At 45.7% G+C, this 12,498-nt stretch overlaps 1 protein-coding gene across 5 annotated transcripts in view; it reads right to left on the reverse strand.

Annotated features, from left to right (window-relative positions):
• LOC123747665 (E3 ubiquitin-protein ligase TRIM32-like) overlaps positions 1–12,498 on the reverse strand; it is a 335,458-nt gene that overhangs the window by 3,976 nt on the left and 318,984 nt on the right. For all 5 annotated transcript variants that reach the window (XM_069337358.1, XM_069337357.1, XM_069337361.1 and 2 more), the window contains 2 exons: positions 6,212–6,898; positions 1,859–2,005 (listed from right to left, as the gene is read on the reverse strand). In XM_069337358.1, coding sequence (XP_069193459.1) covers positions 1,859–2,005; positions 6,212–6,898 — 834 coding nt within the window. The remainder of the gene's footprint in view (positions 1–1,858; positions 2,006–6,211; positions 6,899–12,498) is intronic.

Consider the following 12,498-nt stretch of genomic DNA (forward strand, 5'->3'; position numbering starts at 1 on the left):
TCCTGGCAGGGGGTTGGTGCTGGACCTGTAGCTCCAGCCCCCCTCTACTGGCAGGGGGTTGGTGCTGGACCTGTAGCTCCAGCCACCCTCTACTGGCAGGGGGTTGGTGCTGGACCTGTAGCTCCAGCCACCCTCTACTGGCAGGGGGTTGGTGCTGGACCTGTAGCTCCCACCCTCTCTAATGGCAAGGGGTTGGTGCTGGGCCTGTAGCTCCAGCCCCCCTCTACTGGTTGGGTGGGGGGGGGGGGGGTTAGTGCTGGACCTGTAGTTCCAGCCCCCCTCTAGTGGCAGGGGGGTTGGTGCTGGACCTATAGCTTCAGCCCTCCTCTAATGGCAGGGGGCTGGTACTGGACCTGTAGCTCCAGCCCCCCTCTACTGACAGGGGGTTGGTGCTTAACCTGTAGCTTCACCCTCCCCCCTCTACTGACAAGAGGTTGGTGCTGAACCTGTAGCTCCAGGCCCTTTCTACTGGCAGGGGGTTGGTGTTGGACCTAGCTGTAGCTTCATCCCTCCTTTACTGGCAGGGGGTTGGTGCTGGACCTGCAGCTTCAGCCCCCCTCTACTGGCAGGGGGTTGGTGCTGGGCTTGTAGCTCCAGCCCTCCTTTACTGACAGGGGGTTGGTGCTGGACCTGTAGCTCCCACCCATCTCTACTGGCAGGGGGTTGGTGCTGGGCTTGTAGCTCCAGCCACCCTTTACTGGTAGGGGGTTGGTGCTGGACCTGCAGCTTCAGCCCCCCTCTACTGGCAGGGGGTTGGTGCTGGGCTTGTAGCTCCAGCCCTCCTTTACTGACAGGGGGTTGGTGCTGGACCTGTAGCTCCCACCCATCTCTACTGGCAGGGGGTTGGTGCTGGGCTTGTAGCTCCAGCCCTCCTCTAATGGCAGTGGGTTGGTGCTGGACCTGTAGCTCCAGCCTCCCCCCCCCCTCTACTGGCAGGGCGTTGTTGCTGGACCTGTAGCTCCAGCCCCCCTTTTACTGGCATAGGAGTTGGTGCTGGACCTGTAGCTCCATTCCTTCTCTATTGGCAAAGGGTTTGTGCTAAACCTGTAGCTCCATCCCCTCTACTGGCAAGGGGTTGGTGGTGAACCTGTAGCTCCAGCCCCCCCTCTACTGGCAGGAGAGATAGTGCTGGACCTGTAGCTCAAGCCCTCCTCTAATGGCAGGGAGGTTTGTGCTGAATCTGTGGCTCCATCCCCTTCTACTGGCAAGGGGTTGGTGCTGAACCTTTAGCTCCAGCCCCCTTTACTGGCAGGGGGTTGGTGCTGGACCTGTAGCTCCAGCCCCCCCCCCCCTCTACTGGCAGGGGGTTGGTGCTGGACCTGTAGCTCCAGCCCCCCTCTACTGGCAGGGGGTTGGTGCTGGACCTGTAGCTCCAGCCCCCCTCTACTGGCAGGGGGGTTGGTGCTGGACCTGTAGCTCCAGCCCCCCTCTACTGGCAGGGGGTTGGTGCTGGTATTGATTAGGAGTTTGTTGGCAGTTTCAAGGCTTCAGTCTCTTGGAACCCAGCAGTGGTCTGTGGTTCGCTGTCTTTCTGGATGCTTTCCTGGTAGGTTGGTGGAGTGTCACCCGCTCTCTATGCCTCTGTGAGGGGGCCAGGATCCCGGGTTCAATAGAGGATCACGGGTTCAATCACCATGCAGGCCAGAAATGGATCCGATGTTTCCTTTCACCTGATGAACCTGTTCACCTACCAGAATATATTTATCCAGGAGTTAGACAACTATTTTAGATTGTATGGTAAGGAAAGTCAGTAGTTGACCTTGGGGAACCCCCAATAAACCTAAGAACAGGCTTCCTCTCCTCAAAACGCAACTCAATATCTTGTGATATGACCTATGAGAGAAAATAAAAAACTTACTGTTAATTGCTTCTGGGGGATCTCTCCAGTGATTTCCTGAACTTTATTCATGATGCTGGAGGCTGAGTCTCCAAGGTGTGCGGGGTCAGCTGTGGCACCTGTCTCCGTGGTCGTCATCTCCAGGGCCTCCCTGATGGTCTCCTGCACCTGTCATTACCAACACAAACATTAATGGTGGAGGCTGAGTCTCCCAGGTGTACGGGGTCAGCTGTGGCACCTGTCTCTGTGGTCATCATCTCCAGGGCCTCCCTGATGGTCTCCTGCACCTGTCATTACCAACCCAAACATAAACCCTCAAACCGCGCATATCATATATATATGATATCAGTGACAAAACCGAAACCGCGCACATCATTTATATATGATTTCGTGTCTAGCGCTATAATTTAAACGCCCGCCTGGGATAGGGGCAGCTATAGTACAGCCATGACCGATAGTTGCCAGATGCCCCCTAGAAAAAAAATCCAGGCCAACATTCTTGGGTGTTACAGCGTCAGTATTGAGCAAGCCACCAAGGCTGGCGCACGCAGCACGAGCTCCCAGCACCGCTGTTCAGCTTGTGACCACAGCATCGCCTACAAATGCCATAATATATATGATACTGCTATTATTTAGCAGTGATAGTATTACTGAAGCCCCCTGACTGTGATAAAACTGACCAGGATTCTGAAAATAGCAGGATTGTGGTGATATTTAGCGCTGTGCTCCATGGAGGGAGGAGTAAGGCTGTGGAGGGAGGGTTGTGGTGTCGTCTTCTGACTGTGTATGTCCACCATTTATTGACTGCACTCACTATACCAGATTAGTGGTTCGCCATGGTGAACACAAATGTAGATACTTATATATAACGTGTGTATAGTGTGAGATACAGAGCACCACTTGGTTTCCGAACTTTAGTTATCCGAAACTTCCAGTTTCCCGATTGGGGTTGGGGAGTCATGCTACCCGAACAAAGTTCGGGTAGGAAGGGGTCCGCCAAGCGTCACGCCGGTTTGTTGTGGTGGGTGGGAGATGGTCCAGTTTGCCCGCTGTGACTTCACAGATTCATGGCCTATTATTCCTATTATTTTGAATTGCCATAAGGCTGGAATGTTCATTCTGTGCTTTTGTTTTACATATCTGCACAATCAAGAAACATCTGTGCACCATGTTGGCTCCAAATGCACGCATTGCATCAGTGATGGCTGACTGGTGGGTGGATGGACGATGGAGTTTAGGTGGGAGGCAGTATGAATGAGGGGGGGAGGTAGAATCAGTGAGAGAGGGGGGGAGAGAGAGATGCTAGGAGGGAGGGGGAGGTAGGGAGAGATGTTAGGAGGTAGGGAGAGATGCTAAGAGGGAGGGGGAGGTAGGGAGTGATGCTAGGAGGTAGGCAGGAAGGGATGGAAGTAGTGAGAATTAGGGAGGGAAAGGCAGGCTGGCAGGCACAGGCAGGCAGGCACAGGCAGGCAGGCAGGCGCAGCAGGGAGTGAGTGGTAGTCACGCGGTTGAACCGCGTGACCTTGAGAGATGGGATGTAGGGGGGCGGGTGGTTTGTTGGTGGTGGGGGCGAGACCGGCTCATTCCCGAAGATAAGCCTAACACACACTACCCGTTAGCATGATGGCAGGGAGGGAGGCAGGCTGGCTGGAAAGGAAGCAGGCTGGCAGGCTGGGAAGGAGGCAGGCAGGCAGGCAGGCTGGGAAGGAGGCAGGCAGGCAGGCAGGCTTGCAGGCTGGGAAGGAGGCAGGCAGGCAGGCTTGCAGGCTGGGAAGGAGGCAGGCAGGCTTGCAGGCTGGGAAGGAGGCAGGCAGGCTTGCAGGCTGGGAAGGAGGCAGGCAGGCAGGCAGGCTTGCAGGCTGGGAAGGAGGCAGGCAGACAGGCAGGCTTGCAGGCTGGGAAGGAGGCAGGCAGGCAGGCAGGCTGGGAAGGAGGCAGGCAGGCAGGCAGGCTTGCAGGCTGGGAAGGAGGCAGGCAGGCAGGCAGGCTGGGAAGGAGGCAGGCAGGCTTGCAGGCTGGGAAGGAGGCAGGCAGGCAGGCAGGCTGGGAAGGAGGCAGGCAGGCTTGCAGGCTGGGAAGGAGGCAGGCAGGCAGGCAGGCTTGCAGGCTGGGAAGGAGGCAGGCAGGCTTGCAGGCTGGGAAGGAGGCAGGCAGGCTTGCAGGCTGGGAAGGAGGCAGGCAGGCAGGCAGGCTTGCAGGCTGGGAAGGAGGCAGGCAGGCTTGCAGGCTGGGAAGGAGGCAGGCAGGCAGGCAGGCAGGCAGGCTTGCAGGCTGGGAAGGAGGCAGGCAGGCAGGCTTGCAGGCTGGGAAGGAGGCAGGCAGGCAGGCAGGCTTGCAGGCTGGGAAGGAGGCAGGCAGGCAGGCAGGCTTGCAGGCTGGGAAGGAGGCAGGCAGGCAGGAAGCGATATATGGGTGTTGAAGTGAACCATGAACCACGTGACCTTTGAGTGTGTGTGTGTGTGTGTATGGGTTTGGGGTGGGGGGAGAGGGGGAGGTGTATCGGTGGTGGGGGAGGGACCGGCTGACTCTGTAAGCCTAACCACACTCCACAGACCTGTGACCCAGATTTGTTTCTTAAATGTACAGTACATCATTGTATATTTTAGGCAGGATGTGCCTGCAGGCTGGCAGGAAACATCCAGAGGATGTTTGCCAGACGTCTTAATAATCAGTTAGGAACAATTAAGGACTTTTATAAAGCGGATCAGGACTTCACTTATTGGTGAGTACAAACAAAACACAGTCGCATTTACGCTATGAACCTGTCGATTTTTTTCCCTAGAGTTTTTTTCGTAAATTTTTTCGGAAAAATTTCTTTTTACATTTCTAGTTTATTTTTTCCCCTCTATTTCTCGTATACGAACTTACATGTTAACCGACGGGTCTCGTCCCCAAGGGGTTCAGAAACCAAGTGGTGCTCTGTAACAGCGAGAGGAATAGGTTGGGAGCCGCCATTTTGGTGAGGGAGGAGCGTCGTCTGCACGACTTGGCATATTGTTAACTGATGGCCACTATGGTCTTTGGGCACCATACCAGCTTATTTGTACAGGTATGGTGAATAAAACAGGTAGATACTTATATATAATGTGTGTATATAGCGTAATAACACCACAAACACTATTGTTGGAGGAGAAATATTAGTGCATCTGGCCTTGAGGGCGGCCGCCGATCAGCTGACTGTATGAGTAGCTACGTCTTTGTGCCTTTACTCACCATACAAGCTTAGATGTACAGTTATGGTGAACAAAACATGTAAATACGTATGGTGCCCAAAGTATATATAACGTCTGTGTATAGTGAATAAATACAAAAACAGTATTGTGGGAGGAGAATGAGGGCGAGTGAGGTGGTGTTGAGTGAGGGAGTGGCAGCGAGTGGCTCGCTGGTGTTTGGCGGTCACTCCTCGTTGCTTTTTGACTCACAAGACCAACTTAGTAGTTCGTTATGGTGAACAAAACATGCAGATACTTATATATAACCTGTGTATATAGTGTAACAACAGCAAAACTATTTGTTTATTTTTTTATGAACATAATAATTGAATCACTAATATGCACACCATAATTTTGAGTACAGCGATGGTTCACACATTTTATTATATAAATATACCACAATTCACTGTATGGAATAATATTACTGCAAAAAAACTAAGAAAAAATCAGAGACATTGAAATAATTAGGTAATAATATATTTGTGGCAACTGCCGTCTGACAGCTCGGGCGGAGTAGACCTCGTCTGGTGAAGGCTCTGCCAACGCCCCTTTTTTACCACACTTCCCTACCCTATTGCGGCTAAAATATGCCACCTACGATTTTTTTTTTTCCGTGATCAGGGAACAAAAATGAACACTTCTGTAAGACGAAAGATTTTTTTGGATTTTTTTTTTTGTTGCGCCTGTGGGTGTGAATTCCATTTGGGCCCCTAGCGGTTTGAGGGTTAATGTGGAACCTGGACTATAATGAAGCATCAGGCTCTGAGTAAAGTAACTGGACTATAATGAAACATCAGGCTCTGAGTAAAGTAACTGGATTATAATGAAACATCAGGCTATGAGTAAAGTAACTGGACTATAATGAAACATTAGGCTTTGAGTAAAGTAACTGCAGTACAATGAAACATCAGACTCTGAGTAAAGTAACTGGACTATAATGAAGCATCAGGCTCTAAGTAAAGTTCTCTACACTGACCACAGTGTAGAGAAACACCAAGATGACAGTTGACTTTATTAATAAAAATGTTTCAGGTGTTAGAGCAAAAAGTTTCCTATATATAAAGTCTACTCTCATCTTGATGTGTCTCCATGTCAAAAATGTTTATATAAAGGCAATACTACACTCAGTTGGGTGAGAACAATGTGACCTTCAGCAGCGTACCTTCACTGAGGTGTGGACAGTCTTGACATCTGGGAAGAGTTCCTGGCACTTCTGGAGCCAATTTTCTACCTCCATGTTGCATTGGTCAACTTCATTGATGGTCATGAATACTTCCTGCGCTGTGTTGACTGTGTCGAGGCTTCCCAACATGGCCTGCAGCTGAGTCTTTCCTTCCTCTCCTTGTGTTGTCATATCCACCACACTGGTATCCTCCAGTTCCAAGAGCTCCATTGCTGACTTGTTCTGCACTACCAGAGCATAGAGTCTGTCCTGGAGCTGGAGGTGGTGAGTCTTCCAGTCCCCCAGCTGCCCCCGATACTCCCCCAGCTGGGACAGTACCTCTTCACAGCTAGCAATGAGGCTGCTGATGATGCTCTTCTGCTCCTGCACCAGGGAATGTAACTTCTTGCTGATTCCTCTTGCAGGAGCTTTAATGGGTTTTCCTGGTACAACCTCGATACCTTTTAGTTTTCTGATAAGGGCCTCCATACCATAATTAATTGGGAACTGAGTAGCAGCTGTGGCAGCATGCTGGGCACGGCAGCTGGGGCAGGTCAGCTGCCCATTCTTAATAGCATTGTTAATACATTGGGAGCAGAATGTGTGTCCGCAAAGCAGTGTGCGAGGCCGTAGCTGATTGTCATCATAATTGTTAAAACAAACTGAACATTCCTCTGGGTTGTTATCCTGTGGAAAAAAATATTTGGTTAAGCTAGAAGAATTTACAACAAAAGTAATAATACAATACTGTACTGTATTTACAAACACAAATTACATAATATTTACATAATTTCTTTTTACAGATGAGCCTCGGTATTTGTACTGCTCATAATTCGCACTTTTCGGTATTCAGATGCTGTGTTCATGTTCGGTATTCATCTGTTTGCTTGGCATTCAGATGTAAACACGCATCCCTGATGCATCAGTTTCACCATAGCAGTGGTTGTTCAGTGCACAACCTACTACACTTTTCTCTTAGATATTTTTTATATTCATATTGTAAATAAGTCACCTATGAAAGTTTGTGATATGAGCCAATCAAAAAGAAAAATGGTTAGAATCACGATACAGATGAAGAAAGAACTCATAGCTAAATATGAGAGTGGTACCTGAGTACCTCTTGTTACAGAGTTTGATATGCCTAAATCTAGTTCTCTATTAAAAGAAATGTGCGCAAAATGAGGGAAAGTGCAAACCTTTTCTTGAAATTATCACCTTGACAAACTGTGTTACAAATCTGTTGAATGACAATGCTATGTCTCACTTTAAAAACATTTTAATGCACAGGCAAAAACAATCATCCTTGGACAAGTTTCTTGTAAGGAAAGCATTCAGTGAGTGTAATGAGAGAAACAGAAAAAGACAGAAAAGAGAAAGAACATCAGAAGCACAACTTCCAGAAGTTTTAATGTTAGGGAACTCCCCTGCCAAAGAACATCTCTCTTCCTCTGCCTCACTAGTTTCCACATATGCCATCAACTCTCTGAAGTACAGGTAAAGTGTAGTGTGTTAGCATTTATTCCATTTAATTATTGTATAACTATACAGTATTTATTTTTGTGGTTTGGAACTGATTAATCCAATATACATTATTCCTTACTAGCTGTACTTGGCCACACGTTACTGTGGCTCAGCAACGCATGTGTGTTGTTGAGCCACAGCAACCTTTCCCTGTCTCCCAGTCCTCCCCACCATTCCCCAGTCCCCTCAATATTCCCAACCATTCCTCACTCCCGCGTCCCCTCAACCATTCCCCACTTCCCCGTCCCCTAGTCCTCCCCCTCATCTCCTCCTAACCATTCCCCACTCCACCATCCCCTCGTCCTCCACACCATCTCTCACTCCCCCGTCAACTCAACCTCCCTACCATTACCCCCCTCCCCCGTCTCCTCATCCTCTTCATCATCACCCACTCCCCTGTCCCCTTGTCCTCCCCACCATTCTCCATTCCCCGGTTCCCTCGTCCCCACCATCCCCCCACTCCCATCCCCTCGTCTCCCCCACCATTCCCTACTCCCTCATCCGATACATTCCCAAATGATTTGATGTTCCCATTAGAAAATTAGGAACATCAAATGATCTGATGTTCCCATCACTGAAATATAAGAAAAACAGTTAAAAAAACAAAATGAAAAAAAAAAACAATGTATACTCACAAAATTTATGGTATGATAAAAACACAGCTCAATTCCAACGCCATGTCACACAAAATAATTACTGTAGACACTTGATTATCCGGGATTTGAATATCCTGAAAATGCCCTTATACGGCCAAAATCGTGAATGGATAAAGTTATCTCAATATCAGGCCAAAATGTCCATAGGAGCCGGAAAATCAGGTGTTTGTCCGGATAAAAATCTGGGCCGGTTAACTTGCTGCCGATGTTGCAATATCCGGACAGTCAGCCAGACAAGGAGTGAATTGTCCGGATATGAAAGCCAGGCCGCGGGCTGTACCGTATTAATCCCGTATGGCTGTGGCTCGAGGCGCATGGTGTAGGAGGGGGTGGGGTGGGTGGGTTGTGTCAGGAGAGAGGGGAGCGTTGCGAGGGACCACCCGGGGGGATAAGGGGGATGTGGAGCGACCTATACACTACAGTACAGTAATTACCAATAATTTTAGAACAATTCATCATAGCCAAAAACAAAAGAAATACTAGAATACTAAATATTTTTTCCAGTGTTCTGACATCAATTTTTGTGTTATGTCTTTCATTTTGGTATCAAATTGTGCATAATCTAAAGGCGCATATTTTAAAACTAGCCCCATAATAATAAAACAATAAATAGAATTTTAACAAATATTTTAACTTTTGGACACTTTTTGACGCTTATCACCACATAATTATTTATATCTTTCCAGTGTTTTGACATCAATTTTCATGTGACGTCTATCATTTTGGCATCAAATTGTGTGCAATCTAAAGGTGCTCATTTTGAAACCACACCCAGATTGATCAGTTAAAATTTTAATTTTTAATACATATTTTAATGGAAGATTTCAGACCGCGTCATCCGAGACAGCCCAGGAGAAAAACTGATGTCACCGGAAAGCGACATCGGAGCGTGAAAGTGATAATTATTAACCCTTAAACTGCGCATGGCGTATATATACGCCCTGAGTAACATGTCCCATGGTGCGCATGGCGTATATATACGCCATAGGGTGCCAGGCCTGATTCAAATGGCCCGCGGCTACACGGGGTTCACAGTAGCTTCCTCAGGGCTCTTGTAAACAGTTGCCATTTTAAAAAAAAATCGTGGGCAATATTCTCAGGTGTGAGAGGCACAGGACTGTTGGAGCAACCAAGGCCGGCGCACGCAGCATGAGCGAACAGCATTGATGTTCAGCTTGTGACCACAGCATCGCCGAAAAATGTCAAAATAAATATATAATTGTTATTATTTAGCGATGACAATATTACAGATGACCAATGACTGTGATATAAATAACCAGGGTTGTGATAATAGCAGGATTGTTGTAATAATTAGCGCTGTGTGAGGAGTGATGCTGAGAGACGGAGGGAGACAGCATCGTTTACTGACTGTGTGGCCACCTGTTATTGTTTGCGTTCACCATACCAGGTCAGTGGTTCTCTATGGTGAACACAAATGTAGATACTTATATATAATGTGTGTATTAGTGTAATAACAGCAAAAGGATTATGCTGGGAGGAGCCATATGGGTGACGGAGGTGACGTCGTCTGCACGATTTCTCTAGCTGTTTAGAGGGTGGCCACTATGCTCTTTGGGCGCTCTACAAGCTTAGGTGTACAGTTACGGTGCATAAAACATGTAGATATTTATATATAATACGTGTATATAGGGTAATAACACTGCAAAAGGTATTGTTGGGGGAGAAAGCTTAGTGCGTGTGAACTTGAAAGAGTGAGGGAGCCGCCATCTGTGTATAGCGACGACTCTTAGTGCCTGAACTAACTATATCAGCTTAGCTGTACAGTTGTGGTGAACAAAATATACACATACTTATATATAACGTCTGTATATAGTGTAATAACATCACAACTGGTATTGTTGGGGAAGAAAGTTTAGTGCGTGTGTTGAGGGAGTGGCAGCGAGTGGCTGGCTGGTGTGTGGCGGTAACTCCTCGTTGCTTTTCGACTCTCAATACCAACTTAGTGGTTCGTTATGGTGACCAAAACATGCCAATACTTATATATAACCTGTGTATAGAGTGTAATAGCAGCAAAACTATTTGTTTATTGTTTTATAAACATAATAATTGAATCACTAATATGCACATCATACTTTTGAGTATAGCGATTATTAACCACTTTTATTATATAAATATATTACAATACACACTATTGAATAATATTACTGCAAAAAAAACTAAGAAAAAATCAATCGGAGACATTGAAACAATTAGGTAATAATATCTTTGTGGCAACTCCCATCTGTCAACGCAGGTGACGCTGACCGGGTCTGACGACCGCTCTGTCAACGCCCAGTTTTTGCCAGACTTCATCGATCAATTGCGCCCAAAATATGTCACCTACGATTTTTTTTTTTTTTTTTCCGTGCTCAGGGGACACAAATTAACATGTTTAGAAGACGAAAAAAAATGTTTGAATTTTTTTTTTCTTGCGCACAGGGGTGTAAATGTCCATATGACCCCTGAGCAGTGTAAGGGTTAATACACTCACCAACACAGGTTAGTCACAACTGTTATGAGCCACCAGTCCCTCATAATATCCACCCCACCCAGTGTGAGAGTTATAGTATTTCATACTTATACCCCTGTTTGGACTGCCTTATAACCCATTAATATGCAATACAGCATGTGTAGTTAGGTAGGTAGTACTGAATTTATAAGTGTTTCAGGCTCTCCAGACAACAGTATTAACAAACATTCCATGATTTGCTCATCATCAGCTCTACTGAACTGCCTGAAGAACAAGAAGTTCAAAACTGTTCGAGTGTAACCCATCAACTGATTACATCAGAGATAAACTTTAATGATACTGTACTATTCAATCTATCAGAATAGATAAAAACAATCACCACAGCACCAGGCAGATGCTCACTAAACTAGCTTATCCCAATGATAAGTAAGACCTCATTCAATCAGCTACAAATATAAAACCAATCTTTATATTAATGAGTGTCTTACCAAGCAGCGTTGATCCTCCTCTACAGACTGCATCATATTATATTAATGAGTGTCTTACCAAGCGGCATTGATCCTCCTCTACAGACTGCATCATATTATATTAATGAGTGTCTTACCAAGCAGCGTTGATCCTCCTCTACAGACTGCATCATATTCACAAACAAAACCTAAATCTTATCAAGCAGTGCTACACCAGGAATGGAACGATCATTGCTAAGAAAGAACAGCAAAAGACATGAAATCAAAAGTGTCCAACAATTGCTGGCTTTCTTTGTTGATTGTGACATAACTGGAAGTCAGCGAACTTCCAATGTCATTACTGAGAGTAACACATGAGTGATCAGGCCTTACCTAGCCTAACCATATTTAAATTTTGGCTTTTTTATATTTGTATATTAATTACTAAATGCTTCTTTTTTATATTAATGGCTTTAAATACATATAATTTACCCTCTTATAACTATTACTACAAAGACTTCAATTTTATAAAATGTAATAATTTTTTGAATGCTTAATTTGTCTAGTTATCAGATTCTTACCTTACAATATTTGCAACTCACCCATTTATCTGTTGATACTAACACTTCAATTTCCCAAAATGTAATAAACCTTGAACTCTTAATTTGTCAAATTATCTGAATCTTTAATTCATTACTTTGTGAATTAAAAATTAATAATTTAATTTCTCACTTATATATCTGCCCATTAATATTAGCTACTAGTCTTGTTTGCTGTCTAATATTCCAGTATTGTTAATGGATTCTTAAGCTTTAAGTACATCAGTGTTTCCAGGCGATATGTGTTTGTTTCTATTGCATACCCTTATCCAACTTGTCTTATTACCATATGATATTACTGTATTACAATCTTAAGAGATTACTGAATTTTTAATTTGATTAATTATGTTTCCTTTTTTATTAATTAATTTGAATCTGAATCCATTTATTTATTCATAATCTTAATCTAATTGTCTAATTCTCACTTTGTTCTCTCTTTCTTTTTTTGCCTGTGTATTGCCTGTTTATATTGCATATCCTTGCCCATCTTGTATTATTACCATATAATATTCATGTACAGTGGTACCTCAGCTTACGAGCGTCCCTGGTTACGAGTTTTTCGGGTTACAAGCAGGAATTGCTCGGAAAATTTGCA

The sequence above is a fragment of the Procambarus clarkii genome, chromosome 37, assembly GCF_040958095.1.
Source record: "Procambarus clarkii isolate CNS0578487 chromosome 37, FALCON_Pclarkii_2.0, whole genome shotgun sequence".
In the NCBI taxonomy this organism is placed as follows: Eukaryota; Metazoa; Arthropoda; class Malacostraca; order Decapoda; family Cambaridae; genus Procambarus; species Procambarus clarkii.